At 43.7% G+C, this 22,472-nt stretch overlaps 1 protein-coding gene across 3 annotated transcripts in view; it reads right to left on the bottom strand.

The window, feature by feature from the left end:
- bmpr1aa (bone morphogenetic protein receptor, type IAa) overlaps positions 1-22,472 on the bottom strand; it is a 155,591-nt gene that overhangs the window by 3,824 nt on the left and 129,295 nt on the right. For all 3 annotated transcript variants that reach the window (XM_038782693.1, XM_038782694.1, XM_038782695.1), the window contains exons 7-11: positions 21,193-21,331; positions 12,048-12,240; positions 7,692-7,989; positions 3,456-3,631; positions 1,377-1,507 (exon numbers count right to left, since the gene is read on the bottom strand). In XM_038782693.1, the coding sequence (XP_038638621.1) occupies positions 1,377-1,507; positions 3,456-3,631; positions 7,692-7,989; positions 12,048-12,240; positions 21,193-21,331 (937 nt within the window). The remainder of the gene's footprint in view (positions 1-1,376; positions 1,508-3,455; positions 3,632-7,691; positions 7,990-12,047; positions 12,241-21,192; positions 21,332-22,472) is intronic.

A 22,472-nucleotide genomic window follows, 5' to 3' on the forward strand; every position in this document is an offset into this window, starting at 1 on the left:
TACACAACCTAGAATTGTATCTCATTAAATTTAGATGTGATTTGATCAAAGGTATTAAGGGGCGCAGATAGGGTAGATCGGGAGAAAACACTTGCGGTGGTACAGACGTCTAGGACTAGGGTGCATCAACTAAAAGTCTAGCGCCAAACCTTTCAGGAGTGAGATTAGTAAACACTTCTACACACTAGAGTTGGTAGACATTTGGAACTTTCTTCTCTAAACAGCAATTGATGCTGGATCAGTTGTTAATTCTGTTGACCAAAAGTATTAAGGGACATGGGGCAAGGTCAGGTATATGGAGTTAGGCCACAGGTTATCCAATGATCTGATTGAATGGAAGAACAGGCTCAATAAGGTAAATGGCCTCCTCTGGTCATATGATGGCTTTTAAGTTGCTATCAATCGTACTGCCCTTTGTTAATTAGGGTAATCTTCTTTTAACTTGTCTGCATTGTAGTTTGATCAGAGTGAAAATTAATTACTCCAATCACATTTCACAGTAAATATAGGGTTATGGGCAAAACAGCACATGGGAGTGATAGCTATTTTCTTTAAGAGCCAGCACAGCATGATAGGCCAATTTACCTCCTTCTGCACTGTGAGATTTCTCTGATCCTATAAAATCTCCCTTCTTCTGACATTGGAGCTAGTGCAACAAACTATGATGAAATAAGATCTAGATCAAGCCAGCTTGCATGCCTGATGCGAAGATCTGCTGTTCCTTTTCATAGAAAGGAAGTGTCATCAGCACACCACCCAGTAGCTGGGGTGAAGCAGCCTTCACTGTAGACTCAGAAAGAACTCATTCGGGGGCACAGTGGTTAGCACTACTGCCTTACAGCGGCAAGGATCAGGGTTCAATTCCGGCCTTGGGTGACTGACTGCCCATGTGGAGTTTGCACTTTCTCCCCGTGTCTGTGTGGGTTTCCTCCGGGTGCTCCGGTTTCCTCCCATAGTCCAAATATGTGCAGGTTAGGTGGGGTTATGGGGCTGGGCGGGGGAGAGGGCCTAGGTAGGGTGCCTTTTCAGAGGTTGCACAGACTTGATGGACCTCCTTCTGCACTACAGGAATTTTATGGTTCTATGGATATTACCTCATCCAAACATTGGTGAATAGAATGTCAGCAAGACTCAGGAGATAAAATAGTCTTCAGTTACTAACGAGCTGGATCTACCTTTTTCATTACATTTCCCCTCCAGGCATATATTCAGCTTTCAAATATAGGGATCTAACTTATGTACTAAACTTTGATAACATGGAATTCAATCCAAAGAACTGAATGATGTATTTCAGCTGTTAACAGCATCACTTGCACTGTCAGTCAAAAGAGCTGCAGTGTTCTTACAGGACACACTAAGAAGCATCCAATTCTCACCTCATCGCTGTTCCACCTGTTAGAAACTGTTGGACGGAGACATTTAACACACGTCACTTCCCTCATATCCTCATAGGAGGGGTCATTTGGTACCATATCATAATATGGCAACTGATAGTCCTCTACAATGCCTGCAGGGAAAACAAAAATCAAGTTAAAATCAGATGGGTAATTTTCCGATCACTCAATGTGTAAAATACACTAGACACCACAGGGTTCCAGGATAGATTGTTGCCCAATGCTGAATTAATTAGGTCATCAGGATAGTGGTAAGATTTGGCTCAGTGTCTCAAGGTTACTGGAGTGCAAAATAACTTGTGTTTTTGATTGTTTTCCAGTGGCCTGTATTGGAAGCTGTGATTATGCAGATAATGGTGTGCAGACAAGAGTCCTCTAGCTTGCAGACATCTTTCACTGTCAAATTGCCTACTGTGACTCACTGTGTAGACTAATATAGGAAGAATGGTTAATGCACCGAGGCAGCCAGAACCCGTGGGATTATACCCCAAGAACTAGTATCTGTAAAATAATGGTGGCATGTGGTGCAGTGGTTAGCACTGGGACTGCTGCGCTGAGGACCTGGGTTTGAATACTGGCTCTGGGTCACTGTCCGAGTGGAGTTTGCACATTCTCCCCATGTCTGCGTGGGTCTCACCCCCACAACCCAAAGATGTGCGAGTTAGGTGGATTGGCCACGCTAAATTGCCCCTTAATTAGAAAACAAAAATAATTGGCGACACTAAATTTATAAAAAAAAGTAATCTGTAAAACAAAAGGGAGGATTCAGAAGTTAAAAAATTGGAGGAAGAAGCAATGAGGTAACAACAGGGGGAAAAAACCCCAAGATAGTCTGACACAGCAAACTCGGGGTACAGAAAACACAAGTGGTTCAACAGAATTAAAGATGTAACTCAATGATCAAGGCTTTTCTTTAGATGTCTTTACATTAAATTGGACAAAGTGCTTTAACTAACAAAACATTTCAAGGGAAACCAATGCATCCTCCACTGTACGTTTCACCCAAGATGTGTGCCAAAATATATTAGTCACAAGACACAGATGTGGAGAGCAGTTAGAAAATCCTAACTCATTAACCTGTCTTTATCTGTGTACATCTATGTATAAATGTACAAATTAAAATGTTGCATTAGTGTACATCTCGTCAATCACGTATCAGGTAACACAAACAGCTGCAGATACATAACAATCTTAAAAAGAGAGAAACAAACCAGTCATTTAACGCCAGCTACTTCCAACCTGGAGCCTGTATTTTTCAATTTGCATAGCCTCTTGCCAAACACCAAACGGAGGCACTGTTTGACAACTAGGTTCTAGGGTGTATATCTACCTTTTTACCAGAATAATGCATTGTACAAACACAAAACAGCTTGTTATTTTCTTTGAATGGGAGTTTCAATTCATTTAAAATTCTGAATAAAATCAGTCCAACTGAGAAATGGAAGTGCTATCTGAATATCTCTCATACAGGGGCTGGTTTAGCTCACTGGGCTAAATCGCTGGCTTTTAAAGCAGACCAAGCAGGCCAGCAGCACGGTTCGATTCCCGTACCAGCCTCCCCGGACAGGCGCCAGAATGTGGCGACTAGTGGCTTTTCACAGTAACTTCATTGAAGCCTACTTGTGACAATAAGCGATTTTCATTTTTTTTTCCATGTTGAAATCTGCTGTGTAAAATACCTCCTGTAGGCAACAAGACAAAGAGTGCAGCTGGCAGACAGCCCCTTCTCCCTTCAAACCTCCAGGACGGCTAATCTGCCAGGAGGGAACCTGGGGGGGTGCCAACATGGACCCTCCAGACAGCTATATAAAAGCCCCCCCCCCAGGCAGCCAACTACTGGCCCCGACACGGCCCGGTGCACACATCTCCGGCCACCGCCTGGCCCAGCAAGTGCTCAATACTACCCTTTCATTCTTTTATTTTTTTCTCTGTTTATTTGTCAATTATTTCCTGAACGACAGTGGTTGGAAATTCATGTAGATACATGTTTTGATTTTGTTTTGTTGGAAAGTTTGTGTCATGAAATGCTAAAATCCTAATAAAAATATTTAAAAAAAATACCTCCTGTCAGACAGCGGCGTGACATCTCCCAGACGACTAGGCCAAAGCTGTATATATCTGCCATCAAATAAGCCTGGAATTGGTTCTTGTTGAGGCTCTCATCCAGGACTTCAGGTGCCATGTACCGCTTGGTGCCCACTCGTGTATTCAGTGGGATATCAACCTCATTTGTGTCACTGCGAAGAAAAGGTGATGAACAGGAGTTAGGAAGGAGCATTCAAACCTAATGGAAACATCTTGAATTCATTAAGTTAATTTTGATGTTTGGGAAAAGAAATTCCCTATTTCTCCTCAAGATATCGATTTATTCACCTGAAGCCAATGGTCATGATTCATGTGAGAGTCTTGACCGGGGTGTCTCAAAGTGTGGGTCGAGACTCCAGATGCAATTTTGGGGTTGGAAATTTGAAGGCAGTAAAGGCTGTTGTGGAGCTTGGACTGAGTGCTAACAGCTGAGAGGTCCCTTCAAATCTTAGTGTTTTTTTCCACCCAAGACCAGGCATGTCTTAACGAACTGACCTTTGACGTCTGATTCCTGCTCCAAAAGGCAGGTGATTTCAATTCTTTAAAAATCACAAATCCAAAATACCCCCCCCCCGGGGACCCCCTCAGTTCTTGCCACCACCACCTCCCCATCCTGCTCTCTCAGCTCTAACTTCCTACCTGTCTCACACACCTACTATATTCCTTATACACTTATGACTGTGTGGCCAAATTCCCCTCCGACTCGATTTTCAAATTTGCTGATGACACCACCGTAGTGGGCCGGATCTCAAACAATGACGAGACAGAGTATAGGAATGAGATAGAGAATGTGGTGAACTGATGCAACGACAATAATCTCTCCCTCAATGTCAACAAAACGAAGGAGATCATCATCGACTTCAGGAAGCGTAGTGGAGAACATGCCCCTGTCTACATCAATGGGAACAAAGTAGAAAGGGTTGAGAGCTTCACGTTTTTTAGGTGTACAGATCACCAACAGCCTGTCTTGGTCGACACTATAGTTAAGAAAGCCCACCAACGACTCTACTTTCTCAGAATACTAAGGAAATTTGGCATGCCAGCTACGACCCTCACCAACTTCTACAGATGCACCAGAAAGCATTCTTTCTGGTTGTATCACAGCTTGGTATGGAGCCTGCTCTACCCAAGACCATAGGAAGCTATAAAAGGTCGTGAATGTAGCCCAGTCCATCACGCAAATCAGCCTCCCATCCTTTGACTCTATCTATAATTCCTGCTGCCTCAGAAAGGCAGCCAGCATAATTAAGGACCCCACGCACCCCTCTTCCACCTCCTTCCATCAGGAAAAAGATACCAAAGTTTGAGGTCACGTACCAACCAACTCAAGAACAGCTTCTTCCCTACTGCCATCAGACTTTTGAATGGACCTACCTCATATTAAGTTGATCTTTTCTCTACACCTTGCTATAACTGTAACATTATATTCTGCAGTCTCTCCCTCCTTCCTTATGTACGGTATGCATTGTTTGTACAGCATGCATGAAACAATACTTTTCACTGTACACTAATACATGTGACAATAATAAATCAAAATCAAAATCAAATCACTTGGGTCACGGCAATTTTCAAGCTTCAAAATGGGGTTTCAGTGGGAAAATATTTGGGAAGTCCTGATCTAGACAGAATTAGTCCACTCCAGGCATGTGTGTGTGTATATACTACAGAGGTAAATAAACTCAACTTCCTCTTCATTCAGGCAATCATCACACCTGCACACATGCCAAGTAAAAAGAAATGAGGAGACTCTAGCTAAAGACCTCCAACCCCCTTGTTGTCAAAATAGCTCTGCGAGCCCAATGTGTTAAAAAAGAAATTTAAACAAAATTGTTTGGCAAATCTATAAAATTGTTTCACAAATTTGTGAATTGAAACCCAAGAAATGACTGCCCATTCAATGACATGATTCAGAACCTGACTTCAGGAACTTAGATGGCAGCATCCCACCAGCAGCTATCCATTATCTGGTTATGGAATTGCCTAAGTTGGAATGTAGGATGAAATCAACTATCCTAACTGCCAGAGTTCCTGGATAATTAGGCTTGGCAGCCTCAGTAAGCATCCACACATTGACACCTCATGTTTGGGTGGCACGGTAGCACAGTGATTAGCACTGTTGCTTCACAGTGCCAGGGTCTCAGGTTCGATTCCCGGCCTGGGTCACTGCTTGTGCGGAGTCTGCACGTTCACCCTGTGTCTGCGTGGGATTCCTCCGGGCGCTCCGGTTTCCTCCCACAAGTCCTGAAAGATATGCTGTTAGGTAATTTGGACACACTGAATTCTCCCTCCGTGAACCCGAACAGGCACCAGGATGTGGTGACAAGGGGATTTTCACAGTAACTTCATTGCAGTGTTAATGTAAGCCTAATTGTGACAATAAATTTTTTTTATAAAAAATTGCAGCGTCATATAAAATAAATGAAACTTTTCTGGATTCAAATAAAACTGTGAAATGAATATAGGAACAGGAGTCAGCCATTCAGAACTCGGAGCCAGTCAATTATATCATGGCTGCTCTGTATTTCAACTCAGTTTACCCACCTTCTTTTCATAACACTTAACGTGCTTGCCTCCATAGACCTATTGATCTCACGTTTGAAATTTTAAATTGTCCTCTAGTGTAATAACTTTTTGAATGAAGGGAGTTGCTGGTTTGCACTACATTTCAAGTGAGAAGGGGCTTTCTGATATCACATCCCAACAGCCTAGATCCAAATTCAAACATTACGCCCGTTTGTTCCGGACTCTTGCAATTTAGGACGAAACCTAAGGAGCTCAGGAATCTTTTGTAGCTACATGCCCAAATCAAATAGGGCTGATCGAGAATGGAGGCTTGCATTTCAATGACTGTGAAACAAAAGCGCCAACAAAAATATGGACTTGTTTCTGAGAAATTTTGAAGGATGGGCTTAACTTAAGAATTAGGCATTGGCCCACGAGGTGTCGCTCGGAGCAGTTCTCAGGTGACTTGTAAGAACGAAGATTCCAAAGGGATCCTCCGATAGCTTGTAGGATCAATAACTATTACAGCAACTACATATATATGAAATAAACTGATTAAACTTGGAGCTAATTCCAATTCAACCAAAAACACAAAAATAAGACTATTACAGGATGCTGACCATCCAAAAATAATTTGTAATTTTAATGTGCCAATGAAGAACTAACAGAAAGTCAAAAGCCATGGTTGGTGCAGCCAGTCATGTTGACTTTTGACTCTCTTATGTAAATGTTTTATAGCGTCCAGAGATAAGGGCTTGAGTAGGGTGCTCTTTGTAAGGGCCGCTGCAGACTCAATGGGCCAAATGGCCTCCTTCTGCACTGTAAATTCTATGATTCTAAGGGAAAATGGTGGAAAATGTGTACAGAAATCAGCATTTTGCTGCAAACATGAGTTAAATAAGCGATAAAGAAGTACATGTTACAACAATAATGGCAAGACTTTCTGTGGGCATACTTACGGGTGTTATTCTCCCAAATGCAACTAGGCTTGGCAAAATTCTTGCATCATGTGATGAATTACTGAATGAATATGAGCAGTCATTTTTACCCATAAATGTCAGCTTGACTTTTTTGGTAACACTGTTGATCTAAGTCAGAGGACTAAGGGCTTCAAGCCCCAGCACAAACTTGACCTTTTGAGCGGACACTATATTAAAATACAGGGTGTTGCATGTTTGCCGTAGGAGGTCATTCATGTCTGCATCGTAGATGTGTCGGAGACACTGCACTCTGGTTCAATGGGTACAGTCCAAATTAATTTAAGTTGCTCTTAGCGGGAAATTCAATATTTTCAGAGTTTTAATTGGAGTGGAGTAGGAGGATCATGCAGAGTTTGGAAAGGATGCTGTTTCCCATTAATTTTATTTTTTTAAACCATTGCTTTATCAGTTACAAAGCCAGAGGTCAGAGTATGGACAGGGGCTAACCCCTAATCCAGTTCCTTGCCTGCTCCAAAAACCAATTCAAATTGAATCCAATTCATGGTCCCCACACGAGAGACATACCAGATCCAGGCATTACACCTGATTCACAACAAAAGAGGTGGGTGGGAAAGATTTTATAATTCCTTATATGCTGTAAGGTGTTGTGTATGGGCTGTGCATCTTGATTTCATATAAAATAACACCTGTATTATTTCAACCCAGACCCCAAGGTTACGATCATAACTGGCAATAGATCTGCTTTCCGATTAAGGAGGTCATGCATTACCTGTTGAATTTCACGGTTAGGCCCAAGTCAGCAATGCTACAGGTTCCATTCTTTTTCACCAGAATGTTTTTGCTTTTCAGATCACGATGTGCAATAGCAGGCTTGCCTTGCGTGCCGTAAATTTCCGTGTGGAGGTGACAGAGGCCGCTAGCAGCAGAGTAGGCCAACTTCAGCAGGGCTTTAGTGTCAAGCACTGTGCACTTCAGGTAGTCATACAGCGAGCCATTCTCATGGTAATCCGTAATCAGATACAACCATGTCGACGAACCTTTACCTTCAATGTCTGCAGCAATAAATCCTGTTAAAAACATAATGGAAAGAGACAAGGTTTAGCACTTGACACCATATTTAAGTTGAAGAGTAAGTACAAGCTGCTGTAGATTGATAGCAAAGAAGGGAAAGGATGTTTAATTAGAAACGGGGAGAAAAAGGATAGCTCAGTAAATGTACTGCTTTTAAGCTAAAACAGCAAACCATCTGGAATGGAAAAAGTTACTTGTTTTAACAAAAATTTCACAACTGCACATGAATAGGAATATTCATATCATGAATAAAGTCTCCTCGGATCAAACTCCGCACAAGTACTCATTACCACTTATAGACATTTCAAGCACATTGATGTTGCCTTGGATCTACTCAAGTGAACTTGGCAGCAACGTGAGCTGGCCCCACCCTTTTTCCACATCTGGTTAGAGGCATTGATGTGCCTGTTGAAGCTGACAATCATAAGCTATCAAATTCCAGCAGACATCAAATCAGTTTGTGCCACCTTCTCTCTCTCTCTTTCTCCCCAGTTTATGTTTCTCTCTCCGCCGAGCATCCCCAGTTTGTGCCACCTTCTCTCTCGCGCTCCCCCCAGTTTATGCTTCTCTCTCCGCCGAGCATCCCCAGTTTGTGCCACCTTCTCTCTCTCTCTCTCTCCCCCCCCAGTTTATGCTTCTCTCTCCGCCGAGCATCCCCAGTTTGTGCCACCTTCTCTCTCTTTCTCCTCAGTTTATGCTTCTCTCTCTGCCGAGCATCCCCAGTTTGTGCCACCTTCTCTCTCTTTCTCCTCAGTTTATGCTTCTCTCTCTGCCGAGCATCCCCAGTTTGTGCCACCTTCTCTCTCTTTCTCCTCAGTTTATGCTTCTCTCTCCGCCGAGCATCACCAGTTTGTGGAGCTCTTGGTCTCTTTTTCTTCTCTCCATTTGTTCTCGTCAGGAGTTTCCAGGTGATCCTCAGGAAACTAAGGAAATCCGGCATGTTCACATTGACTCTGACTCTTACCAAGTTTTACATATGCACCATAGAAAGCATCCAATCTGGCTGCATCACAGCCTGGTATGGCAACTGCTCGGCCCAGGACCGCAAGGAACTTCAGAGAGTCATGAACACAGCCCAGCCCATCACACGAACCCACCTCCCATCCATTGACCCATCTACACCTCCCGCTGCCTGGGGAAAGCGGGCAGCATAATCAAGGATCCCTCCCACCCGGCTTACTCACTCCTCCAACTTCTTCCATCGGGCAGGAGGTACAAAAGTCTGAGAAAACGCACGAACAGACTCAAAAACAGCTTCTTCCCCGCTGATACCAGACTCCTAAACGACCCTCTTATGGACTGACCTTATTAATACTACACCCTGTATGCTTCACTCGATGCCGGTTCTTATGTAGTTACATTGTGTACCTCGTGTTGTCCTACTATGTATTTTCATTTATTTTATTTTCATTTCATGTACTTAATGATCTGTTGAGCTGCTCGCAGATAAATGCTTTTCACTGTACCTTGGTACACGTGACAATAAACAAAATCCAAATCGACATTGGCCCCTATGCTGTCATCCTCACAACTGATACAATGTTTTCCAATAACAAGGAGACCAGTAGGGCCCCAACAACAGTTTGTTTGCAAAGCACGAAAGCTGGGGTATTGCGCATGCCAGGACCACTCCTTCAAAGCTGCCAACGCTTAGGATAACAATTGCCCATTCTGGTACACGGTGGAAGGGTTTGGAAACCGAACCATAGTTGGTACTAAGCTGCAGCAGTACCACGGTTTGTTCTGTTGAAGTAAGAAATGCAGCACAACTGATGCAAGCTCTCATCATCACCCTGTATGCCTTTTAAAATCATTACCAAAATCATGAATCCATGATTTATCTGATACAGGTACTGAGTAAGGTGTCACTGTTGTAGATTAAAGCAGTCTCTATATTGAGCACGCAAGTTACCTTCTTAAAAAAAAAATTTTTATTCTCCATTTTCACATTTTCTTCAGAATTTCCACCCCACCAACAAACAGTAAACGGTAACGAATACAATGTCAATCCCCCTACCAACAACAATCCCATCCTCCCACCAACCCCCAAACAATGACCCATCTGCCAATATAAGCATCAAATAAAACAAAACCTCCCAAGGAGAAAAAAAAAGGAATCCGGAATCGCCCCTGGTCACCGTTGACATATATAGTCCACCCCCCTAACCCGCCCCCTAATATTCAACGCCATCCAATCCCCGAAAGAGTACCGTGAATGACACCCATGAGTTGTAGACTCCCCCCGCCGCCACCCAGACTCCTCCCCATTTCCTCTTGTAAACTCCTCCCCAAACCTCGGCTCCTTCCCCCAACTTTGTACCCCGGCTAGACTCACCGAAACCTGTTCTACCGGGCTCCGATGGCCGCAGCCCCTCCCCCCACCTCACTCCCGTTCACTGGCCGGCTTATACCGGCCAGCGTGGAGGCCCCCGCCCGGGTCTCCTTCCCCCTTGCCCGGTCCCAGGAAAACCAAGAAATCCCCTTTAGCACACAACCCCCGCATACACACCCAAGCCCCAAAGAACCACCATTGCAAATGAAAGTTCCAACTCTTCCCTTGTCCAAATATATACAGCGTCGACTCATTTAGTACATACACGAACATGCAGTGAAAAAAATAAAGTTACATGAGGCTACATCGGTACACGACCAGCTCTCAGTCCCATTTCTCAATTCTGCCACAGTCCTTCTGCCTTTGCAAACTCCTCCGCCGCCCCAAAATAAAAGTCGTTGGATTTGTAGGTCACCCTCAACTTAGCTGGACATACTATGCCGCACTGCACCTTGCTGATGTACAGTGCCTTCTTCACCTGGCTGAAGGCAGCCCACCTCCTCGCCAGCTCCACCTTAAAGTCCTGGTATATGCGTATACCAGCTCCAGCCCACTGCACCACCCGCTTCTGCTTTGCCCAGCACAGGACCTTCTCCTTCATGCTAAACAGAAACACAGTTACTACTCTTGGCGGCTCACTCGCCTTTGGTATAGGCCTCCATGACCGCTGAGCCCGATCCAGTTCATATTGAGAGGGATCATCCCCCTCCCCCAAAAGCTTCACCAACATCGTGGCAAAATACTCCGTCGGCTTCGGGTCTTCCACCCCTTCGGGCAGACCCACAATCCTCAGATTCTGTCGCCTGGATCGGTTTTCCAGGTCTTCCATTTTGGCTCACAGACCCTTGTTGGTCTCTATCACCTTCCGCAATTCCTTCCCCATCGAGGTGAGTTGATCACTGTGCTGCGATAATGCCTCTTCCACTTCCTTCAGTGTCTCACCTTGCTCCCACACCTCCGCCACTGCGCTCGATACCGCCGTCCTCACCGGGGCAATTGCCTCCTCCACCAGCACTTTAATACCGTCCCCATCTCCTTCTTCATCGCTTCCATGTGCTTTGTAAACTGTTTTTCAAGGTCCACAGTGGTCATTTCTTCTGCCGTGAGCAATGTGGCCTCCCCTGGTGCCCCAGCCTCCGCTTTCCTTACAGTTCGTGCGCTGACTTTTCCACTCACTGGCGGATTTTCATTAACCCCCTTTTTCACAGCTGTTTTCCCCCCAAACTTAAGACATTTCTCCTCCCTGTGCCTTCTTAAGCTTTTTTAGCCTCAGTTGCCCCTGGGGCTAGGCGTTAAAACACCAAAATTTCAATTCCCGAGCGGGAGCCCTCCGGTGTGCGGCTGCCTCCTGCCCGCCATCACCGGAAGTCACGTCAAGTTATCTTTGATGTGATTACTAAAAAGCTGATCTCTTTCGCCTGTATCAGGAAAGTAATAAAGTAAGGAAAATCAAGCATACAAACGATGGAATTCATAATAGAAGACTCGATGGGCCCAATGGCCTCCTTCTGCACTGCGATTCTATGATTCTAAGAAGTGGGATGGAAAGGAAGAAGATGCATTGTGTAGCAACTTCCTATCTGAGCAACAAATTCCGATAACAACTCTCAGGAAAGCACGACAGTGAGAAATGCTGGCACGTAAATCAAATCTCCTCTCCAACTTTCCAATAATGTTAACCTGGATATGACATACACTAATTAAATTATTGGTATAGCTCACCTAGTATACTTTCATGTCTCATCAGCACCGTCTGGTAGATCTCAGTCTCACGGAACCAGCTGGCCTCCTCTGCAGATGGGAACACCTTTACTGCCACCTTCTCGCCACGCCATTTCCCCATCCATACCTCACCATAGCGCCCTTTACCCACTAGACGAACCATCTGAATCTGCTTTGCAATTGTACGTTGCACCTATGGAAGATTGGAGGGGTAGTGGAGAAAACAAACCGAGTTTATTATTGACAATATACTAGTAAAAAGACAAGAGAACAAAATAATCCCTGCAAAATATCACTACACTAGATATTGACAAGCAGCAGGAGCACTCAATGTACAAGCAGAGTTCAGTACACAGGAGTGTACAATCTTAGTCCCACTTGCATGCCATATTTTGTATATAAATTATTTAAAAAATCAAAATGCTAATCATTTAACAATGCTAATGAGAGCTTCATTTCATGGAAAAGGAGGAAGGGAAGCATAACGTGGTAGGTTGTAGGGGATTCAATAATTTGGGGTGGACTTTGTATCCTTTGTAAACAGGATTGAGAATCCCTGAAAGTATATTGCTTTCCTGGTGCCAGTGTGAGGGATATCATGAGTGGTCTTGAAATTATATTGCAGAGGGAGCAGGAGGATTCAGTTGTTGTGATTCATGTTGTGACCAATTAAGTAGGAAAGAGTTGTCCTGCTTGCAGAGTATCAGGAACCAGGAGCTAAATTAAAGAACAGGATCATCATCTATGGATTATTACTCGAGTCATGTACAAATTAGTCATAATGACAAGCAGATTAGGGACATTAATACATGGCTGAAGGAGTGATATGGGACACTGGCATGAGAACGAACCATGCCATGGAGAACGGCTGCATGTGAACTGATCTAGAACCAGTGTGCTAGCAGAAAAAATGAATAAGGCAGTCACAAGCACTTTAAATTTGTAATTGGGCTGGGTGGAGGGAGGGCAGGCAGGAAGGAAGAGAGTGGGAGACAAAGAGGAAAGGAAGTGGGAGAGCTTAGGTGGAAAAGGTAGAATAAATAGTACAATGTTAAAAAAAGGCAGATAGAGTAAGAATCAAAAATGTGCTTTTGGCACAATAGAGGAAAGGAAAATGAAAATGTAAAATAATTAAACTAGGAGAGAGAAATAGGAAATGTTCAAGTACAACAGTTGAGTAAAAGCACAGGTTAGGCACGATGCATGGATTTAAAGTGGCCTATGTGCAAATGTGTGGATGAAATAATTTCAATGATAAGACATAATGAGAGGTAAATAGGCATTGGAGACTTCATGGGCAGAATTAAAAAACAGAGAAAGGTTTAGGGCTGCCGTGGGAGTTGTGTACAGGCCTCCAGTAGCAGCTGTGGACTGTATAACTGCATAAAACTGCAACAAAGGCAAAAGTGGTTTTAATGGGGGACACAGACTTTCATTAAAGACTGGGGAAAGCAGATCAGATTTCTTGACTGGGTCTGGGATATTTTTCTGCAGCAATATGGTCTAGAGCCAACAAGGAGGCAATGTTATATTAGATTTAGCAATAGTAATGGGCCAGATTTAACCAGTTCCTTGGTAGTACAGAACTTAAATGTTGAGAAGAGACATGTGCAAGAATGCAATTGGTTGGCAAAACATGATGTTATTCAATTATTTAGTCAGCAGAAAGTTGCGTACAAAGTTCAGTGCTGATGTGATGTCAGGCACATAGGCTGTATATTGTAGCAACTAGCTCGAAAGGGAAAATACTGGAAAATCTCAGCAGGTCTGGCAGCATCTGTAGGGAGAGAAAAGAGCTAACGTTTCGAGTCCGATGACTCTTTGTCAAAGCTTTGATATTATCATCCTTAATATACACAGCCCCCTATCCCCCAACCCTTCCCTCCCCAACTAATGTTCGATGTTATACAGTTCTTGAAAGTGCATAATGAATAATGCCCATGACTTGTAGAACCCCTCTGAACTTCCCCTCAGTTCGAACTTAACCTTCTCAAGGGTCAAGTATTCCAACAGGTCCCCCCGCCACGCCAGGGTGGAGGCTGCTCTCCATCCCAACAGGATCCGCCTTCAGGTGATCAACGAGGCGAAGGCTATGATGTCTGCCTCCGCACCCTGGCTGGTCCGACACCCCAAATATGGCCTCCCGGGGAGCCGGGTCCAGTTTCACGCGCACCACCTTGGAAATTACCCGAAAAACCTCCTTCCAGTACTCCTCTAGCTTTGCACAGGACCAAAACATATGAGCGTGATTAGCGGGGCCCCCCCCCCCCCCCCCCGCAACGCTCACACAAATTTTCTACTCCTTCAAAAAAAATCGGCTCATCCTCGCCCTGGTGAGGTGCGCTCTATATACCACCTTCAGCTGTATCAACCCCAACCTCGCACATGAGGTGGAGGCATTCACTCTCCGGAGCACCTCACACCAGACCCCCTCCTCTATAACCTCTCCCAGCTCTTCCTCCCACTTTGCTTTGATCCCTTCCAGTGGTGCCTTATCCTCTTCCAAAATAGCTCCGTACACCGCTGGCACTGCCCCCTTCTCCAGTCCCGTTGTCTTCAGCACCTCCTCCAGCAATGTGGAGGCCGGTTCCTCCAGGAAGCTCTGTATCTCCTTCCTGGCAAAATCCCGAACCTGCATATATCTAAACACTTCTTCCTGCTCCAACCCATACTTCGCTTCCAGCTCCCTCAATCCTGCAAACCGACCCCGAAGAAACAAATCTTTTAACGTCTTAATTCCCTTCTCTTCCCATTTCTGAAAACTTCCATCCCACCTCCCTGGCTCAAATCTGTGGTTTCCCATAATCGGCATTTCCCTTGACCCTGCCCCCAACCCGAAGTGTTGGCGAAACTGCCTCCAGATTTTCAATGAAGCTATTATTGCGGCCTACATTCATAAACAGGGGCCTGTTCTCTGCAAACAAAAGGAACATGTTCTAGCTACTGGCCTTTTTTCAATTACACGGGAGCTTGGGGAGCTTATAATTCCTTGTTGATTTCTCCATGGCAACTCCTTGGCCAATAAGAGTTGACTTGCCAACCAATCTGCACCCTTTTCTCCCACAGTATAAATTGTGATCTATGAAGTTTTTGTGTTTATTCTGATGAAAGATGAAAAGCTTCAGCAATGTTTTTAAAATATGGACTTGCAATGTAATATTGCTCATTTGAACTGGGTGGCACTGTGGTTAGCTGCCTCACAGTGCCAGGGACCCGGGTTAAATTCTAGCCTTGGGTGACTGTGTGGAGTTTGCGCGTTCTCCCACTGTCTGCCGGGTGCTCCGGTTTCCTCCCAGAGTCCAAAGATGCGCAGGTTAGGCGAATTGGCCATGCTAATATTAGCTAAAGGTTAGGTGGGATTACGGGGATTGGAGTGGGGTATTGGGCCTAGGTAGGGTGCTTTATCGGAACATGAGCTGGTACAGACCCGATGGGCCAAATGACCTCCTCCTACATTGTAGGGGTTCTATGATTCTATGAAGTAATTACAGCTCTTCTTCATTCATGAATACAGGAGAAAGCATCTATTTTGTTGATCCCTGCAGGAGAAAGCATCCATTCTGTTGATCCCAATTCAACAAAACAGCACACTTGTGATACGTGCATTCCTTAAGCTGACGGTGACAGCTGGGATTGCAACTCAACAACATAAAAATGCAGACAGCTGAGAGAGATCAAATATCGCGGCTGCATTCTAGAAAGACCATGGGTCCATTTTCCACTTTGTGCCTGTAAACCATGCAGCTTCACACCTGGGATAAACCATCACAAAATGGATCATGCAGAGGCTTGCAGCGGGAAACAAACTGGTCTTTCTCCAAACAGCAGCAATTTTGCAATCAAACTGTTGTCATAATTTGGAGCAAAGTTCCACTCATTTTAACATGCTTTCTGTTTTTAAACAGGCACAGTCTCTTAGAGATGTCAAATAGGACCTTCCTGTCAGGAAAACCCATTCAAATGGTGTATTGGTGGATTTTTCTTTGGTCAGTTGCCATTAAACATAGATACTCTTGAAACTGCGAAGGAAACTACTGTATATTTTCACGATGTTGTGCGATCTAATCAAACAAAGCAGTATGATGTTAGGTTCAAGCTGTGTGTGTAAATAGTTAATTGCCGGTCGGGTGGTGGTGCTAAAATGGCTTTGGTGCTTCCAGGCCAGAAAAAGAGGAAAATAATCAAGGTTTTGCTACTTATCACTATCCTGTAGCCTGGCTCCAAAAATATAAATGGACGTGACTACACACGGCTGGCGGTTAGCAGAGAACAGAATTGAGCTCAAAACACCATTCCCATGGTTGTACAGTCCACCAATGGTCCCTATCACACATAAACAGATTGCTCGCTTTGGCAACCAGAGGCTGATGGTGTATGTGGAGCCATTCACAATCGTGAGTCACTATCTTCAGGAAACCGGAGTTATTACATAGTTAAAATGTCCTTCACATCTTAATATCAGTCACATAAGGTAGGTTTACCAGAATCAATTTAGCAAGCCTACCATAAATGGGAGTTGACATGGCAGCAAACAACATTTAAGTGTCCTGAACCTTGTATTTTGTTAACGGTGCTTTATAAACACAAATTGAGGGCAGCATGGTGACGCAGTGGTTAGCATTGCTGCATCACAGCCTTGAGGTCACAGGTTCGATCCCCGCTCTGGGTCACTGTCCGTGTGGAGTTTGCACATTCTCCCCGTGTTTGCGTGGGTTTCACCCCCACAACTCAAAGATGTGCAGGATAGGTGGATTGGCCACGCTAAATTGCCCCTTAATTGGAAAGAATTAATTGGGTACTCTAAATTTTATTAAAAAAAGATAAACGCAAATTGAGGCGGCATGGTGACGCAGTGGTTAGCACTGCTGCCTCACGGCACCGAGGACCCGGGTTTGTTCCCGGTCACGGGTCATGATCCGTGTGGAGTTTGCACATTCTTCCTGTGTCTGCCTGGGTCTCACCAACACAACCCAAAGATGTGCAGGGCAAGGGGATTGGTTACACTAAATTGCCCCTAATTGGAAAAAATACATAAACATAAATTATTGTTGTTTTACACCCAGCAACAATGTTTTCCCTTGGGCTACCATTGTCCCTTACTGATTAAAATCCATGAAAATGCCTCTACTTTCAAATCACCTCAATCTTCAAAAGACCACTTATTCCTTCAACGTTTTCAAAAAGAGCACCATGACTCCACCGCACTTTAGGATCAGAGTTTATTTGTTATAGATTCTACTTCCAATTTCAACTCTGCCACTGGAAGCTGCCCAGGCCAAGCCCTTCCACACAAGGAAAGGAAGGAAAATCAGAAATTAATTGCTCGAAGTTTAACAGAATGTGCATGGTTGGCAGAAGATTGACAATATATCTCCTGCCTGTTCGCTCAGCCACTGGAACACTGGTCATGGTGTAATGGGGGAAATGAACACTTCTCTAAAACAGAAAATATAAATAACCTAGATTGGGTAGCATGGTGGTTAGCACAGTTGCTTCACAGCTCCAGGGTCCCAGGTTCGATTGCAGGCTTGGGTCACTGTCTGTGCGGAGTCTGCATGGTCTCCCCGTGTGTGCGTGGGTTTCTTCCAGGTGCTCCGGTTTCCTCCCACAGTCTAAAGATGCGCAGGTTAGGGTGATTGGCCATTCGAAATTGCCCTTGGTGTCCAAAAAGGTTAGGTGGGGTTACTGGGCTACAGGGATAAAGGGGATAGGGTGGAGGCATGGGGCCTATGTAGGGTGTTCTTTCCAAGGGCCTGTGCAGACTCGATGGGCTGAATAGCCTCCTTCTGCACTGGATATTCTATGATGATTAATATACAGGTGAGAATTTAAATATTTTAATCTTAAGGGAAGGCCAGTTTTCACAATTAAACTCAGTTATGAGCCTTCTCCCTAATCAACTTTCTCTTCAAAAACGCATCTAATTTTTTCTCGGATCTATTCAGAGATTCGCAGTATGATCACACCACAGAAGGAGGCCATTTGGCCCATCTATTAACAATCCCGAGTTCAAGTCTAGCTTTCTAGTAGCTTAAAACCATATATCTGTTAATATTGAGGAATCTAGCTTTGTTTTCTTTTACCAGTAAAAGTTCCTTCTGAACTATTTATAGTTGGATTCTTATTCATTTCTGTTGTGAAACAACCTTGGGTTAAGCTCTGATATCTTGAAAAGTTGGCCAAATCATTATGACACCAGCTTGGTGTGAAACGAAGACAGCCCGACTGCCTGCCTACATAGTTCTTTTGGGCTTGAATTTCTGATGCCTAGAAATGCTTTCGTTGCTTAGACTTTTTGTTCTCTCAAATTTTACTCTCTAAATGTGGATCACAGGATAACACAAAAGCTGCTGCAAATGCTAATTTGTCTCAAGGGCGACACAAAAAATGCTCAAACATTTTACTGAGCAGTCAGGAGCATACAAGTTTGAACATTTTTGAGGGCAGTTGTGTAAACAAAGGCTCATTGTGCATCTGCAAGGCAAGTTGCCTTTTCTCCATATTCTTGCAATGTTACTGCGGGTATTTGGCACTAATACGTGGCAGGAAATATTTCACGTGAGCCAATGTTTTAAGAGAATTCCAATACGCTTTAACAGCAGACAAGAGCACGGAAGTGTGCTTTAATAGTGCACCATTGTGCTCCAACTGTGTACTGATTTGCTCCAATAATAGGCTACTTGAAACTCAAATTTGGAAGGACAAAATCTGTGATCTAAATTGCAATGCATTTCAAATGGAATTTCAGTGAAAGCAAAATAAGGATTGTTTGATGAATCTATAATAACATTAAGGTCCAATTTGCTTTTAAATCAAACTTTTGGCATATTGTATTGTCTGGCATGAATAACAATATGAATAATATCCATCATTCTGGAGATACTATCTCTTCGATGTGTTCCAAGCCCACATTCTCCTTTATTCTTTTGCAGTTTGCAATCAACTTAGTCCTTGAGGAGTTGACCTATTAGTTTTCCTTCATTCAATTTCAAATTATCAGATGCAAATGTGAGGATTATACAAACAATTGTCACATTTGCCTGAGTTTGTGAAACATGATATTGAAATGTAAATTCTTTTTTTCTCAGGGAAATATTCAAACATTGCTGATGCAGTTATAAAGCTGATCCCTAGTCAGAGATCCGAGGTAGGAGAAGAAAATCTGAAGCAACTTAGGTATTTTTCTATCTTGGGCAAACACGACAAGATTGTGGAGGTAAATGAAATGAAATTTATCTGCAAAAATAAAAAAGAACCATAGGTTCAAACTTGTAAAATGCTAATTTAGAACCGATATTGGGAAGCTTTTTCTTCACACACAAAGTGATCAATGCGAGAAATGTAATTTGGGGATATAGTAGTGGAGGCAAAATCCCTAGAATCATTTAAGAACTAATTTGTGCTTGATGAAATAAGAACAGTCTTCCGCATTCATTATTATGTCATAAAGTGGGCAACATGCAATTTTTGATCTCGTAACAATCCTTTGTATTTTGTGATTTCATCAGTTGGTGTATTTTCTGAAATTGAAGATCTTTAAATGTGGGTCCTTATAGTTAGAATCTATCTTTTTGATAATGACATTGTTTCGCAATGGATTGGAGTTTTAGGAGCTTTGCTCTCTGCTCCTTCAGAGATTTTTTGTGAAAACCGGTGGAAATATCTGATTGCTGGTTTGTTTCTTTGGAAAAAAATATCTTCAGATAAGGGGAGTTACTACCTCCTGTGTCGTGGGGTAGCAGGTAGGTTCTCAATTGCAGCTGACAATGAGATGTGCAGTGGGGAAATGGTAAAGAGAGCAACTAGGGAATGAGGGGTAAAAAGGGCGAGGCAGCTGAGGCAATTGCATGTGAATTCAAATGTCAGGATGGGGAACTTTAGTTACTTGGAGGGATTGGTTAAACTGGAGCTGTTCACATTGGGGAAGAGAATATTAAGAGGAGATTTGATAGAGATGTTCGATTATGAGGTTCTGGACAGAGTAGATGGGGAGAAAATGCGCCAGTTGACAGAAGGATCAAGAACCAGAGGCCACTAATGTGCAAGGTGTTTGACAAAAAGAACCAATGACAACATTTAGGGCAGCACGGTAGCACAAGTGGATAGCACTGTGGCTTCACAATGCCAGGGCCCAAGGTTCGATTCCCGGCTGGGTCACTGTCCGTGCGGAGTCTGCACGTCCTCCCCATGTCTGCGTGGGTTTCCTCCAGGTGCTCCGGTTTCCTCCCACAGTCCAAAGACATGCAGGTTAGGTGGATTAGCCATGACAAATTGCCCTTAGTGACCAAAAAAAAAGGTTAGGACGGGTTATTGGGATACGGTGGAAGGGAGGGCTTAAGTGGGTCGGTACCGACTCGATGGGCCGAATGGCCTCCTTCTGCAATGTATGTTCTATGAGAAATACTTTCTAATTCAGTGAGAGGTGAGGATCTGGAATGCGCTAAGTGTGTGGTCGAGGCAGATTCAACTGAGACCCTCAGAACAGAATGGAATCATTAAAGAGAGAGAAAGAAATGTCAGTGCTACAGGGATTAGGCAAGTTACCCTCAGAGAGCCGGTGTGAACACGATGGCCGAGTGGTCTCCGTCTGTGCTATAACCATTCTATGATTCTACAATTTTATAGGATTGAAACTATAGGATAGATGTAAACTCTAAACATTAAAAAAAAGAGTACCCAATTCAGGGGCAATTTAGCGCAGCCAATTCAACTGCCTTGCACATCTTCTTGGGTTATGGGGGCAGGACCCATACGGGCACGTGGAGAATGTGCAAACACCACGCGGTAGACAGTGACCCAGGGCCGGGATCGAACCCAGGCCCTCGGTGCCGTGAGGCAGTAGTGCTAACCACTGCGCCACCGTGCTTCCCCAGATGCAAACTTCTTTCTCTGGAAATGGTAAAAGACAAACTTGGAAAAGAGATTTATTAAACGGGGCAGAACAAAAACATGAAATATCAAATTGCCAGCTCAGCTATTCTGGATGTGATCACTGCTATTTTACGAGGGGTTGGGTTAAGGTCTGTAAGGCTGACAAGGACAATAATTTGGCATTCAGATAAACTACAAATTACCAAGAGGACCAACTCAGCTAGTGACCGTACAAGGGAATTAAAATGTGAAACTGTGTAATTAGTGCTCTTACCAAGAGAGGGAGCCCAGATCCACTACCCGAGCTCTGTGACTGGTCAATCAAGTCTTTCAGTGACTCGCCTGGTGGAATGAAGGCCACATCCTGTTCAAGATCCCGGTTGTAGCGACGTCTGTCTGCCTGCCCCTTGTACCTTAAAAAAAAGCATTAAAAAAATTGGTAATCTTTATCCTTCGCTATCTAATCACTTCAGAATGGAGAGCATGCACAATCACGGTATGCTAATCATGACTGGGTGATACTTTTTTAAAATGATTTTTGCTTGTATGACTATCCACTACACTGCTCAATCCAAGCCCTTATACAGACTATTTTTAGTTCTTTGATAAATTGGACGTCAATCAGACTTTATTTAACCATAACGGCACTGAAACAGGGGACAATGGAATTTGTATTAAACTTGAGGCCATTAAAACTCTGCTGCCTGCTTTCTAGCTCAAACAAAGTCACACAGTCAGCACAAAAGAACATTAGGGTTAGGGGCATTCAGCCCATTGAGCCTGCCCCGCCATAGCTGATCTACCTCAATACCACTTTCCTGCATTATCTCTGTACCCCTTCATGACTTGAGCTTCCACAAAACCGCCGATTTCTGCGCTTGCTGACCTACATTGACTCTTGGTCTGATAATGCTTCAACCTTAACATTTTGATCCTTGTTTTATAACCCTTCCATCACCTCTCTCCTCCCTATTTCTATAACCTACTCTAGCCCTATAATTCATTGAGGTCTCTACACTCCTCCAATTCCGGGATCTTATGTAACCACAATTTTAATCACTCCACCACAGGTAGCAGTGTTTTCAGCTGCCGAGGCCCTAATCGTTGCAATTTCCTTCCGAAACTAATTCACTTCACTTTTATTCCTCCATTAAAATGCTCCTCAAAACCTACTTCATTGGTTAAACTTTTACTTTGTCACATGATGTCAAATTTTGTTTCATAACACTCCTTTATTATGTTAAAGGTGCCATATAAATACACATGCTTGTTGTTGTTCAATCTCCAGGTACAAACAGGAAATAAGTAGCGTACAAGTTAGTAGTGGGAATCACTCTCAAGTCTTGCAACTTCTGGCCAGTTTGAAGCACTGATCTACAAGCAAAGATGATAATGCTCCAGGCAGTTGCCCCACCGATACCCTGCACTAAATGATGCAAGAAATATTCACCTCACAAGGATGGTCAGTTCTTGCCCTTTCCTTGGTGTCCCAACTTGCTACTCTCTTGATACTAGTCACTTTATCAACAGTTACATAGAACATACAGTGCAGAA

Source organism: Scyliorhinus canicula, chromosome 22 (assembly GCF_902713615.1).
Source record: "Scyliorhinus canicula chromosome 22, sScyCan1.1, whole genome shotgun sequence".
NCBI classification, from domain to species: domain Eukaryota; kingdom Metazoa; phylum Chordata; class Chondrichthyes; order Carcharhiniformes; family Scyliorhinidae; genus Scyliorhinus; species Scyliorhinus canicula.